Raw genomic sequence first — 15,964 nt, forward strand, 5'->3', positions numbered from 1 at the left:
CCTTTTTATGCTATTGTGAAAGAAGAGTGAGGGGAACTTTTTATGCAGACAATCTAACAATAAAAGTAGGGAATGTTTGTAAGAGGTTCTAGTTCAAACAGTGAAAAATAATTTATAAACATGATTTTGAGAAAACACTCATTATCCCAATTATACATTGTACTAACCTACTCAAAATATCTGACATTTCTTTTGCCATTTGTTCCCTATAAGAAAAATAGTAAAGACAGAATATCATGTTAAAAAGATAACTATATAAATTGTTTTGAAAACCTAAGAACATAATTAAAATTTATATTTTCAATAATATCATTAATATATCACTGTAGTTTTACATAATAAAAGTCTTAACATACTTTTCAATAGAGAGCTAAGAAACAACAGTTTTGTTTAAATACAGTTAAGGTTATTTAGACATATTTTCATTTTTGTAGTAGAAACTTTTAGTAAAATCTTATGAGAATAAGGTTTTTGATAGTATATATGTATATATATAATTAGCATGTTCTAAGTAAATACTGAAAACTGGAGGGGTATAGATTCTATATAAGATTTTTGCAGTGGCATATCTGGAGCAATAGTACAGGAGGTAGGCTGCTTGACTTTAATGCAGCAGACCCAGGTTCAATTATTAGCACCCCATATGGTCCTGAACACTATCAAGAGTGACTCCTGATTACAGATCCAGGAGTAAGCCCTAAGTATTGCCAGTGTGGCCCCAAACAAAACGAAACAGAATTTTTGTAGATAAATAGAACAAGGTACAATGAGTCAGAGATGTGGTTCAGTGGCACAGCCTAAGCTTGATGCTGAGTTAGACTTCTAGCCCCCTTACCCCCAAAGGGAGCTGTTGCTGAAAGTTGACCTTTTCTTGTCAGACTTCAAGGTTCTAAAGTATTTATAAGTGTCATGCTCTACCAAGTGAGCAAAATAGGCGATTAAGTGCCTGATATATTTAAAGCTTTGATAAAATTCTTATGACTATAGACAATGGGTCTTGCTTGTGGTTGGCCCAGGTTCAATCCACATGGTCCCCAGACCCCTTCTAGGAGTGAGTGATCCCTGCACACAGAGACAGGAGTAATCCCTGAGTATCACCACTATAGCCCCCCATAAAAACAATACATACATTTTCTCTTAACTTGGGAAAATTGGGGCCACACCTAGTGACAGTCAGGGGTTTACTTCTAGTTCTCTGCTCAGGAATTATTCCTGGCAGTGATAATGGGGCCATATGGGATGCCAGGTATCAAACCTCAGTCTGCTGCATACAAAGACAATGCCCTATCCACTATGCCCTGTAAATAGGTATGAAGGCCCCAATCTTTTAATATTCTTTTTTTTTCTAAGAATGCAACCATTATATTATTGAGAGAAAACAGTACTGTGCTCTGTTCAGAACTCTATAAACAACAGTTCATTATTTTGTGGTATTTAATTGACTGATACAGCATATCTATATTTTAGCATTTGTAGATAAAAACATTTCTATTGATTCTAATGTAGAATTAAGAAAATTATATCCTTGAACTTTTCTACAATTTTGTATTTTTCCATCACATGTATTGCTTAGAAAGAATTAAGGCCTTATTTATAAAACAATGTTAGCAGTGAGTTTTGAGTTGAAAACTCTGGCTATAGAGATTATAGTTGAAGTCCTTAAAGTTTAAAATTAAATTCATATGTTAAGCACATTTAAAAATTTACAGTATATTTTTGCATACATTTCATTGTATATATCCAATATTACTTAGATCCTTTCTCTATATGGGATTCTTAAAATGAAAAGTATTAGTATCAAAATTGACATTCTGTATAAAATTCCAGGTTATGTGATATTTTAGATACGAAAAAATGAAATGTTACATACATTACATATATATTACCCAAAATTAAGCTGCTGTGATGCAAATTATATAACTATTTTATTTATTCTTATTTATATTTCCCTATCTTCTGGTAAGGCATAAGTATGGGATAATCAAGAGGCATAAAATAGCTATTAAAGTTTTAAAGAGCTAGAAAACAATGGAAGCAAACATCTTAATTACTATTTGTGACTGACAAAAAGAAGCAATAAAATACATTTCCTGGCAGAAATGAAAGAGGAAATGGGACTGAAATGATAGAACAGTGGGTAGAGTCAACTGCCTTGCATGCAGTTGACACATATTCATTTTAGCATATACAGTCCTCTGATCTCACCAAGAGTAATGCCTGAGTACAGAGCCAGAAATAGACCTGAGCACTACTACCATATCTGGTCCCAAGACCAAAAACTCAAAATATAAGGGAGAGAGGAAACAAATTTATTATCTTTAGTAAAAGAAAATATAAAATTTTCTTAAATTAAGAAATTATCCTAAAGTATTGATAAGCTATTATAAAACAATAGCATGACTAAATGTAGTTTTACAAAAAAAGAAATGACATACGGTGTCATTTTGTATCTTGAGTCACCAATCCTGAAAAAAAAATATAATCTCATTAATAGCATAACCAATTGAGCTAATTGTGTACCAATGATTTCTAAAACTATTGTCTTTAATTATTTGGTCACTTATAATTTTAATGTTTTAAGATATATAATTAAAATGATTAGAAGTGAATAAATCAAAATACTCAATTAAAATGATAGAGCAAATATATCAAGATTGAAAAATCCACACATTGTGAGTTTGCCTACTTGTTATTATTAAATCTGATTATTTTATAATTTTATGTAATGTGAAATCACTTTCCACTAAACAATGAATGCAAAGTTGATTATATATGTGTTTGTAGATACATAAAAAGTATTTCTTACACAGACGTCACTGGATGGGAATCCATGCTAGAAAAGTAACTTAGGTTGTTTATTATTGCAGAATTAATCTATATTTTTATTTTTAGTACATCCTAGAACCCAAGAACATTTTCATGATATATATTAATAACAAACTTACTAAGTTCCTAGACTAGGCCTCAGCTTCAGAATCATACAAAAAACAAGATCTCTAATCCCAGAGGTCTGACTCTAACAACTGCAACTGAGCAGAACATCTGGAACCATGCTGAAAGATTATAGCCTAGGCTCGGACCTAGGATCAGAGCAAAACCAAGTCCACTACCCACAGAGGACTGATTACAGGTGATGGAACAGAAATCCTAGAACCGTAGAAAACAAACAAACAAACAAAACAAACAAACAAACAAACAAAAAACCTCTCCTAGCCTTCACCCTATGATCTACGCAAATATAAAGATCTTCAGCTACAAAGGCGGGATGTCATTGCCCACACCTGAGCAGAAATTCTTCTGGCACCATGAAAAGACCTTGGGGTGTGCAAAAGAGTGAGTATGGAGCCTGTAGTTGTTCCCATGGCAGTATGCTTCAAGAGCGGAGAAACCCTGTATCTCTTAGGCCAAGGGAATTCCCTTTCTAATTTTCAATGTTTACTGTGTCTATGCAAAAAGAAAAAAGAAAAAAAAGAAACACAATCCTTTTTTTAAGAAGTTGTTGGTCTGTTTTTTTTTCCTTTTTTTTTAATCCATTTTGTACTTTTTGTTACCCCCTTATTGGTTTTTCATTTTGTTTTGTTTTTGTCTCATCTTGTTTTATTTTTTTTGTTACTTTTTTCTTTTTTTCTTCATTCCCCTTTTTTCTTCCAAAGACTCCTCCCATATCCCTTCTTATATCTCCACTAGAGCCACACTACTGGAATTACCTTGACCATAATCATAATTGGAGGGAGAAAAATGGATGGTACCAAGACCAGACAGTCGTATGTCCATTTGTGGAAATAAGAAATGATCAGCCAACTCCCCTGCTGACTCAAGCTGCGCGGCCCTCCTTACCAACTCTACCTAGCGTGGACTGTTACTTGAAACCAGACTCAGCACTAAAAGTATCCCCAAAGCAAGAACTCTTTCCAAGACCTCCCTGCTGCAAAACTTTTGCCAACCTCAAGAAGTTCAAGGTGTGTAATGAAAAGGCACCTGCAAACCCACACACCACAAGAAAATCTCAAAAGACATTGGGGAAACCTATACTTCCATCAAAAGTATAAGTCCTGTATTGCACTATCTCTTTACCTGCTTTTCCCCAAATGTAAGATAGTCTATAGCAGGGGTCCTCAAACATTTTAAACAAAGGGCCAGTTCACAGTCCCTCAGACCATTAGAGGGTCTGACTATAGTAAAAACAAAACTTATGAACGAATTCTTATGCACACTGCATATATCTTATTTTGCAATGAAGAAACAAAACAGATACAAATACAATATGTGGCCCGCGGGCCATAGTTTGAGGACCACTGGTCTATAGCATCATTTTGTTCCTTTAATTACTTTGTTACTTCATTTATTTAAAATCTTTGTTTTATATATATATATATATATATATATATACATATATACATATATATATGTATGTAAGCACATATATTTTTATTTCTATTTTTATCTTTTTTGGGTGTGTGACCTATTTCCGTTTTCTTCTTATTCCACCCCCAAATGCACCAGCAATATAATGTAGCACCATTTCCCCCTGCAAAGACACACTAAAAAGGGGGGAAATCTTACATATAAAAATGAGCTCTTATCTACTAGGGATAAAAACTCATACTTGTTAACAATACAGGGACATCTCCTATCTTAAAAATATGTCACGTGGACCCAACTTAGACCCCAGGTGATTAGACACCATCCGTCCAGCCTTGAACCCTGGATCCCAGACATAGAAACAACACAGTTCTTCACGACAGCTACAGGAAACAAATCCCATCCGAGCATCCTTAATACTGTTCGGACACTAACAAGTGCCAGCTCTAATATGATATCCTGACAACGAGGAAAATGAGAACAACTTGACCTAAGAGCAGGTTATCCTACCCCTCCAGCTGACGATAAGACAAAATCAGAAGACTTATCACACTTTGGTCTGTCCAAAAGCCAAGATCGTGTTTTACAGATGATTGGCTGATAGAACCATGACCGGACTGTATGTATCCTGTGACCAATAAAAAAGCCCTAGTCTATAGTTTGAGCTACGACCTGCACAACAACCATGATCTTCAGTTCCGAGGGTCTGTCTGAGACAATTGCAACAGAATGGGTCTTCTGGAAACATAACGAAAGATGCTATCCTAGGCTCCATCTTAGGATCAGCACAAAGACCAAGACCACCAACCACAGAAGAGATTAAAATGACACTGAGGGAACAGATCTTCTAAAACCACAAAGAAAGGCTTCATCATAAGTTCCACCTCTTGACCTGTGCAGATACCGAGATATCTAGATACAGAGATCTGATTTTATCACCTAGGATGGAGCAGAAGTCTTCCCAAACACCACAAAAGCATCGAGGGGAGAGTAAATGAACCTAAACGGAGTATATAGTTAATCCCATGACAATATACTCCAAGGGTGGAGATATCCTGTATCTCTTAGCCAAGGGAATTTCTTTCCGAATGACCCCAATATTTACTGTGCCTGTGCAGGAGGGACAAAAAAAAGCACAAAACAATTTTTTTTATCTATCTAGGTTTTGTCAATTTCTTCGTTTTGGTATGGTTATTAAAGTTGTTGTCTCCATTTATATTTATTTTTTTAATTTTTTCTTCTGTTCTTTTCTTTCTTTAGGTGCTCTGCCATGCTTTTTATCTCAAGACCATGGCTTTTATGTGGTGCTTATCTTTATTGTTGGAGTGCTCATGGGTATTTTATTTGACACTTCTTTGTGTACTGTTGGGGTGTTTCACCTTCTTTCTCCCCTTTGTCTCTCAAACCGATGATGAGAGCCTCTAGAAGGACTCCGCCCATTTTCGGCATATTTTATTTTTACCCCAGTTTATCATTTCTCTCTTCTTCAAACAAAACCACATAACTTGAACTATCTAATCCCACCTCCCAATTAGAGGAGGAAACAAGGGAGGTACCAAGACCACTAAAAGTAAGTAGGACCACTAAAAAGTAAGCTAGGCTCAGAGGGGACCACGTATTCTAGCAGCCCCGGGGGTGAGGGAGGAGGGTATTGGAGATAGGATGGGAACGGAGGTGTAGGGAGAATAATTCGGTGATGGGAATCCCCCTGATATTATGTTAATATGTACCTAAAATATTATTGTCAACAATATGTAAGCCACTATGATAAAAATAAAAATTATAAAAAAAAAAGAAATGATCAGACTTGAACACAAAATCCAAAGTCAACGACAACATAAATGATACCCAATCTACAGCAAGCTATACATGGGGGGAAAGTTGAACCAGAACTGTGGAGGTGGGTAGAGGTGGGGGAAGAGAATGCATGCTGGGAACAGGAGTGGAGGGAGGACAACAATGGTAGTGGGAATGTGCCTCATTCATTACTACTATGTGCCTTAAATATTACTGTGAAAGATATGTAATTCACTTTGCCCACAATAAAAATAAATAAATAAATAAATAACATAGTTACAGATAGAGTTCTTACACATTTTCCAGGAATAAATTGAGTACTAATCAAAACATTCAGCCTCTAAAATAATCAACTAATCAAAACATTCAGCCTCTAAAATAATCAAACAAAAAAAATGTAAAAAAAATCATTATTTATCAGAAAGTAGTACTGCTTATAGTACAAAGCAGCAAAGAACCAGAAGACTTAGAAGGAAGGATACTCCAGAAGCCTTGGCAAAGTTTCTAATAAAGAAACCTTACAGAGAGGGAAACATCTACCAAGGATTTGGCCCAAATAACAAAAAAGAATTCTATCAGGCCACAAATGCTTGAATTACTCTGTTGTAATCCTATTACCTACTTCATTCTGTTTAACTTAAATCACAAGTAATTTATAACATCTGAGAAAATGGGGATAAATCTCAATATTAGTAGTATCTTACCTAAAGTAGAGGGAAACCAGTGGGTATAATATAATACTTCAAATATTTAGCATGAAGTTAGAACATAAACAGAAATAAGAATTCATTAAGGTGTATCTTAGATGAACATAATCCATAATAGTTCTGTTAACTGCAGTATTTTCTTAAAGATATTAGAGATTAGAGTTTGGGATGATATAACTCTTCAACATAATACTGGAAGTACTTGACATAATAATTATGAGAGAAAAATATATCAAGGGCATCCAGATAGGAAAGGAAGAAGTCAAGCTATCACTGTTTGCAGATGACATGATACTATATTTAAAAAATCCTAAAGACTCTCACAAAAAAATTCTAGAAATAGATTTGTATAGCAAAGTGGCAGTCTACAAAATTAACACGCAAAAATCAATGGCCTTCTTAAACACAAATAATGATAGTGAAGAAATATACATTAAAAAACCAATCTCGTTCACAGAAACTCAAATACATTAGAGTCAACATAACTAAAGAGGTGAGGAATCTATACAAAGAAAACTATAAAACACTGCTTCAAGAAATAATACAAGGAAATGGAGATATACAATGATATACAAGGAGATATACAAAGATATACAATGAATACAAGAAAATGGAGATATACACCTTGTTCATGGATTGAGAGGATTAGCATCCTTCAAATGACAATATTTCCCAAAGGGTTAGTGAATATTTAATGCAATCCTTCTAACAATTACAAAAATAATGTGATAAGTGGTGCTGGTACAATAGCACGGCAGTAGGACATTTACCTTGAATGCGGTTGACCCAGGACAGACCTGGGTTCTATTCCCAGCATCCCATATGGTTCCCCAAGCCAGGAACAATTTCTGAGCATAGCCAGGAGTATTGTGTCAGGAGACACGCCCCTGGGTGTCACCAGTTGTGGCCCAAAAAAAAAAAAAAAAACAACAAAAACAAAGAAATGTGATAAGTGTGGTGGAAGCTTCCTTAACAGGCAACTAACAGGAGAGTAAAAGAAACCTGAAAGCTTCCTATAGTAGTAGCAAAAAGTTTCCTGCAATAGGGAAGGTGTTCTTGATTCATAGCTCCTATTGCAAACATTTACACAATTTCAGGACTCTTATTAACACACACACACACACACACACACACACACACACACACATATACACACCATCAATTCAGAGCCAGAATGAATGTAGAGCACAGCTGGGTGTGAACCAACCAAACAAACCAAAGCAACAAAATATAAATTGTATTCATTTAAGATTATATAAGTTATATTAAAAAGTAAAACATATTAAGAATGCATTGTTTCCTAATCATTTTATTAATATCTTTTCTCTTGAGGATTTTATGCTGATTGTATTTATTAAAGGAGCAATACATTATGGTGCACAATTTTGTTACATATTAGCATGCATTTTGCATAAAGCTGGTGTGAAAATTTTACTGTAAGATTATAATACATAACATGTGTGTATAAATATATATGTATATATAATATGTGTTCACAATATGTAAACTTTCCATTCAATGGGAAGCTTTAGTTATTTAAGGTTTGTGAAACAAAAGTCATACTCAGATATTTGACTGTTGAAGGCAGGGGTTAGCATTCTTTTTGTTGTTGTTATTTTTGTTTGTTTTGGGGCCACACCTGGTGATGCTCAGGGATTACTCCTGGCTATGCGCTCAGAAATCATTCCTGGCTTGGGGACCATATGGAACGCCAGGGGATCAAACCACAGTCTGTCCTAGGCTAGCGCTTGCAAGACAGACACCTTACCTCTAGTGCCACCAGTCCGGCCCCTTAATACTTGAATTACTTAAGGTAAAACCTATGACAATCTTGAAAGAAGTTGATCAAACACTCCTGAAATTCATTCGGAACAATGATTGCCCAGGAATAGCTAAAGTAAACCTTAGGGGAAAAAAGATGGGAGGTATCACTTTCCCCAACTTTAAATTGTATTACAAAGCAAGAGTCATTAAAACAGCATGGCATTAAAATAAAGACAGGCCCTCAGATCCATGGAATAGACTACAGTATTCTGAGAATGAGCCCAGACATGCAGTCAATTAATCTTTGCTAAACTGGCAAGAAATGCAAAATGCAGCAAGGAAAGCCTTTTCTACAAGTGCTGTTGGAACCACATGCAAAAAAAAAAAAAAAAAAAAAAAACTTAGACCTCTATTTAAAACCATGCACAAAGATCAAATCAAAATGGATTAAAAACATTAATATCAGACCTGAAACTATAGGTATATATAAGGAAACATAAGCAAAATACTCCATGATATTGAGACTAAAGGTATCTTCAAAGAAGAAGCACCACTGTCCAAACAAATGGAAACCGAAATAAACAAATGGTATTACATTAAATTGAGAAGCTTCTGCATCTCAAAAGAAACAATGACTAGGATACAAAGGCCACCCATCGAATGGGGAAAACTATTCACCAACACTCATCAGATAAGGGGATAATTAATATCTAAGATATACAAGGTACTGACAGAATTGAACAATTAAGAAAAAATCTAACCTCATTAAAAAATGTAGATAAGAAATAAAAAGACATCTCCTCAAAGAAATACAGATGGCCAAACAGCTCATTAAAATGCTCCACATCGGGGCCAGTGAGGTGGCGCTAGAGGTAAGGTGTCTGCCTTGCAAGCGCTAGCCAAGAAAGGACCGCAGTTCGATCCCCCGGCGTCCCATATGGTCCTCTCAACCCTGGGGCATTTTCTTAGCGCTTAGCCAAGAGAACCCCTGAGCATCAAATGGGTGTGGCCCAAAACACCAAAAAAAAAAAGCTCCACATCACTAATCATCAAGGAGATGCAAATCAAAACAAGAATGATGTATCATCTCATGCCACAGACACTGACACAAATCACAAAGAATAAGAATAACTGGTGCTACTCCTATTCAACATAGAACTGGAAGTACTTGCTATAGCGATTAGGCAAGAAAAAGATATCAAGGGAATCCAGATAGGAAAATAGAAGTCAAGCTCTCGCTGTTTGCAGATGACATGATACTCTACCTAGAAAACCCTAAAGTCTCTACCAAAAGGCTTCTAGAAACAATAGACTCATATAGCAAAGTGGCAGGCTACAAAATTAACACACAAAAATCAATGGCCTGGGCCCAGAGAGATAGCACAGTGGTGTTTGCCTTGCAAGCAGCCAGTCCAGGACCAAACGTGGTTGATTCGAATCCCGGTGTCCCATATGGTCCTCCCGTACCTGCCAGGAGCTATTTCTGAGCAGACAGCCAGGAGTCACCCCTGAGCACCGCCGGGTGTGGCCCAAAAAAACAAAAAACAAAAAAAAACCAAACAAACAAAAAAAATCAATGGCCTTTCTATACATCAATAGTAATAAGAAAGAAATGGACATTAAGAAAACAACCCCATTCACAATAGTGCCACACAAACTCAAATATCTTGGAATCAACTTGACTAAAAATGTGAAGGACCTATACAAAGAAAACTACAAAACTCTGCTCCAAGAAATAAGAGAAGACACACGGAAATGGAAACACATACCCTGCTCATGGATTGGCAGGATTAACATCATTAAAATGGCAATACTCCCCAAAGCATTGTACAGATTTAATACAATCCCTCTAAAGATACCCATGACATTCTTCAAAGAAGTAGATCAGGCACTTTTCAAATTCATTTGGAACAATAAACACCCTCGAATAGCTAACGCAATCATTGGGAAAAGAACATGGGAGGAATTACTTTCCCCAACTTTAAACTGTACTACAAAGCAATGGTTATCAAAACAGCATGGTATTAAAATAAAGACAGGCCCTCAGATCAGTGGAATAGGCTTGAATACTCAGGAATGTTCCCCAGACATACAATCACCTAATTTTTTATAATGGAGCAAGAAATCCTAAATGGAGCAAAGAAAGCCTCTTCAACAAGTGGTGTTGGCACTACTGGCTAGCCACTTGCAAAAAATTGAACTTAGACCCCCAGCTAACATCATGTACGAAGGTTAAATCCAAATAGATGAAAGACCTCAATATCAGACCTGAAACCATAGATATATAGAACAACACGTAGGTAAAATACTCCAGGACATTGAGATTAAGGCATCTTCAAAGAGGAAACTGCACTCGCCAAGCAAGTGAAAACAGTGATTAACAGATGGGAATATATTAAACTGAGAAGCTTCTGCACCTCAAAAGAAATAGTGCCCAGGATACAAGAGCCACTCACTGAGTGGGAGAAACTATTCACCCAATATCCATCAGATAAGGGGCTAATCTCCAAAATATACAAGGCACTGACAGAAATTTACAAAAAAAGAACATCTAATCCCATCAAAAAATGGGGAGAAGAAATGGACAGACAATTTGACAAAGAAGAAATACAAATGGCCAAAAGACACATGAAAAAATGCTCCACATCACTAATCATCAGGGAGATGCAAATCAAAACAACTATGATGTACCACCTCACACCCCAGAGATTGGCACACATCACAAAGAATGAGAACAAGCAGTGTTGGCGGGGATGTGGAGAGAAAGGAACTCTTATCCACTGCCGGTGGGAATGCCGTCTAGTTCAACCTTTATGGAAAGCAATATGGAGATTCCTCCAAAAACTAGAAATCGAGCTCCCATACGACCCAGCTATACCACTCCTAGGAATATACCCTAGGAACACAAAATTACAATACAAAAATCCCTTCCTTACACCTATATACATTGCAGCACTATTTACCATAGCAAGACTCTGGAAATAGCCAAGATACCCTTCAACAGATGAATGGCTAAAGAAACTGGTACATATACACAATGGAATATTATGCAGCTGTCAGGAGAAATGAAGTCATGAAATTTTCCTATACATGGATGTACATGGAATCTATTATGCTGAGTGAAATAAGTCAGAGAGAGAGAGAAAGACGCAGAATTGTCTCACTCATCTATGGGTTTTAAGAAAAATGAAAGACATTCTTGCAATAATAACTTTCAGACACAAAAGAGAAAAAAGCTCGAAGTTACAGCTCACCTCATGAAGCTCACCACAACAGGGATGAGTTTAGTTAGAGAAATAACTACATTTTGAACTATCCTAATAATGAGAATGTATGAGGGAAATAGAAAGCCTGTCTAGAGTAAAGGCAGGGGTTGGGTGGGGAGGAGGGAGATTTGGGACATTGGTGATGGGAATGTTGCACTGGTGATGGGTGGTGTTCTTTACATGACTGAAACCCAAACACAATCATGTATGTCATAAAGTTGTTTAAACAAAAAATTAAAAAAAAGAGAAAAACATTAAAAAAATAACTGGTGCTGGCATCAATGCAGGGAGAAAGGAACTCTCATTCACTGTTGGTGGGAATTCTGTCTAATCCAGCCTTTCTGGAAAACAATATGAATATTCCTCAAGGGAAAAAAACCCTCCTCTCTCCTCTCCTGGCTGGAACCATGGGGGCTGGGGGGAGGCAGAGTGAGAAGCAGGGACCATGTTCCAATGCAATCTCATGACCCGCAACTATCACAATCCTTTGGGCTTCAATTGCAAAGATGAAACCGAATTTAGAAACTTTATTGTTTGGCTTGAAGACCAGAAGATCGGACATTACAAGATTGAAGACAGAGTTAATTTAAGAAATATCCACAGCAGTGAGTGGCCCAAGTTCATTGAAAAGTATCTCAACAATGTTAACTGTCCTTTCAAGATTCAAGATGGAAAAGAAGCAATTGATTGGCTTCTTGGCTTAACAGTTAGACTTGAATATGGAGAGAATGCTGAAAAATACGAAGATTTATCTCCAGATAATACAAGAAACTCTGACAATACAGCTAAAAATGCAGAACCATTGATCAATTTGGATATAACTAACCCTGACTTTACAATTGGCCTATCTTCAGATTCAGCATCATGATGATTACCTTGTAATGCTTAAGGCAATTTGCATTTTGGTCCAGGAGCGTCTGACACAGAATGCAGTAGCTAAAGCAAATCAAACAAAGGAGGGCATGCCTGTTGCTTTAGATAAGCATATTCTCTAATGAAGCTGCTCTAATTCTGCAATTGCTGCATATAGAAGAGAGCTACAGACAAAAATTAAAGAAGCCATAGTAGCTATTCAGGCAATTATTGCCCATCTAAAGACAGACCACAGACTGGTCAAAGTTGGAAGATGAATATTTATAGGATTTTAGTTTCTCCCTTTCTTAGTACCATTGGAACCATGTACACTCTGGCATGTGTTTCAAAATCAAATGTCATGTTTTTGAGATTGGAAGTCCAGAAAATTGACTATGTTCTAGAGATTTACCATCAGTGCATTTTCTTTAATAAAGTTGGGAAAAGTGGGGAAAAAAAAAACCTGGAAAATGAGCTCCCATATGATCCATCTGAAAAACTACTAGTGATATACCCTAGGAACAAAAAAATAAAATACATGTCTTCCCACAGTGCAAATGCTCTAAAACCCCTCCTTTTCCTCCCCCAAATCCATGCCTATATTTGAGACAGGCATTCTACTTCTCTCAGTCATTCTCATTGTCATGTTTGTTGTTAGTGTAATTATTTCTCTAACTGCACTCACCAACCTCTGTGGTAACATATATCTCATAGACCAATATTCTAGACCTCAGCTCTGTTGTCTCTGGGTATTGTTACAATAGTGTTTTTTATTTTTCTTAAATCCCATAGATAAGTGAGACTATTTTGTGTCTATTTTTCTCCCTCTGACTTATTCACTCAGCATAATGGTTTACCCTTCAACCCATGTATAGTAAACCTTTGTATAGTAAAAGGTCATGACTTCATCTCTATTGACAGCTGCATAGTATTCCATTGTGTATGTGTACCACAGTTTCTTTAGCCTTTCATCGGTTGTCGGGAATCTGGGTTGTTTCCAGATTCTGGCTATTGTGAATAGTGCTACAATGAATATAGGTATATAGCGCATATTTATATTGTGTTTTTGTGTTCCTAGAGTATATCCCTAAAAGTGGTATAGCTGGATCATATGAAAGCTCAATGTCCAGTTTATATTTTTAAAAATAGTTTTAATGTTGGGAAAATCACTTAAGTGCTTCATTCACTTAACTTTAAAAATAGATATAAGTCAATAAATCCAAAATGGAGCAAGGAAAGCCTCTTCAACCAGTGATGTTGGCACAAACAATTAGCCACTTGCAAAAAAGAAAACTCAGACCCCCAGCTAACATCATGTATAAAGGTAAAATCCAAATGAATTAAAGACCTTGATATCAGACCCGAAACCATAAGATATATAGAACAACATGTAGGTAAAACACTTCATAACATTGAGACTAAAGGTATCTTCAAGGAGGAAACTGATCTCTTCAAATAAATGGAAGCAGAGATAAACAGATGGGAATATATTAAGTTGAGAAGCTTCTGCACCTCAAAGGAAATAGTGCCCAGGATACAAGAGCCACCCACTGAGTGGGAGAAACTATTTACCCAATATCTATCAGATAAGGGGCTAATATCCAAAATATACAAGGCACTGTCAGAACTTTACAAGAAAAAAACATCTAATCCCATCAAAAAATGGGGAGAAGAAATGGACAGACACTTTGTCAAAGAAGAAATACAAATAGCCAAAAGGCACATGAAAAAAGCTCCACATCACTAATCATCAGGGAGATGCAAATCAAAATTATGAAGTACCACCTCACACCACAGAGATTGGCACACATCACAAAGATTGAGAACAAGCAGTGCTGGCAGGGATGTGGAGAGAAAGGAACTCCTATTCATTGCTGGTGGGAATGCCATCTAGTCTGACCTTTATTGAAAGTGATATGGAGATTCCTCCAAAAACTGGAAATTGAGCTCCCATACAATCCAGTTATACTACTCCTAAGGACACACACACACACACACACACACACACACACACACACACACACACACAAATAATACCACTCCTAGGGACACACTCTAGGAACACAATAATAAATACAAAAATCCCTTCCTCACACCTATATTCATTGCAGTGCTATTTACAATAGCCAGACCCTGGAAACAACCAAGATGCCTCTTTAACAGATGAATGGCTAAAGAAACTGTGGTACGTATACACAATGGAATATTATGCAGTCATCAGAAGAGATGACGTTATGAAATTTTCCTATACATGAATGTACATGGAATCTATTATGCTGAGTGAAACAAGTTAGAGGGAGAGAGATAGACGGAGAATAGTCTCACTCATCTATGGGTTTTAAGAAAAATAAAAGACATTTTTTGCAATAATTCTTAGAGACAAAAAGAGGAGGGCTGGACGGTCCAGCTCACGACATGAAACTCACCACAGAGTGATGAGGGCAATTAGAGAAATAACTACATTGAGAACTATCATAACAAAGTGAATGAATGAAGGAAGTAGAAAGCCTGTCTAGAGTACCGGTGGAGGTAGGGTAGGGAGGAGGAAGATTGGTGATGGGAATGTTGAGGACACTGGTTATGGGAATATTGCACTGAAGGTGAAGGAGATGTCCTTTACATGACTGAAACCCAACTACAATAATATTTGTAATCAAGGTGTTTAAATAAAGATATTAATAAAAAAAAATAGATTAAAGTTTGAAGTTTGTTTGGTTTGGGGCCACACCTGATGGTGTTCAAGGGTTACTCCTAGCTCTGAACTCAGAAATCACTCCTGGCAGACTCAGAGGACCATAGGACATGGTGAGAGCCTGGAAAGGCCTTGTGGTAAGCCAAGTGCCCTACCCACTGTATCAGCTCTCAGATCTCAGATCTAAGTACTACTTTAATGGCTTACAGGATATAAGAAATAAGATTTGTTTCTGTTTGCAGACAAGTCAAAGGAAGCAAAGGAAAAGCCCAACACTGCACTGCGTCATACCTTCGAAGGGCTGGGTCAGTTTGGGCCTCATCGCTGATGAGCTCGGCCTCACTCTGGGCGATGCGCAGAGCTAGCTCCCGGTCCCGCCGCTCCTGCTCCAAAACCGCTTGCTGCTGGGACTCCTCCTCCCTCTGTCGGGCCAGCTGCGCCTCCACTTCTGCCTGTATAGAAAGGCCCAGAGAACCATTTACCAAGGGGCTCTTCCATTCGCTGACTCACTCATTCTTTGAATT

The 15,964-nt window shown here is 36.9% G+C and overlaps 1 protein-coding gene and 1 pseudogene across 2 annotated transcripts in view; one reads left to right on the plus strand and one right to left on the minus strand.

The window, feature by feature from the left end:
- The window catches only part of MYO6 (myosin VI), a 205,469-nt gene that overhangs the window by 11,782 nt on the left and 177,723 nt on the right, over positions 1–15,964 (minus strand). For both annotated transcript variants that reach the window (XM_049776811.1, XM_049776810.1), the window contains exon 28: positions 15,732–15,892. In XM_049776811.1, the coding sequence (XP_049632768.1) occupies positions 15,732–15,892 (161 nt within the window). The remainder of the gene's footprint in view (positions 1–15,731; positions 15,893–15,964) is intronic.
- On the plus strand, positions 12,319–13,026 carry LOC126013751 (RNA transcription, translation and transport factor protein-like; annotated as a pseudogene).

This window comes from Suncus etruscus, chromosome 7, assembly GCF_024139225.1.
Source record: "Suncus etruscus isolate mSunEtr1 chromosome 7, mSunEtr1.pri.cur, whole genome shotgun sequence".
Lineage (NCBI taxonomy): Eukaryota > Metazoa > Chordata > Mammalia > Eulipotyphla > Soricidae > Suncus > Suncus etruscus.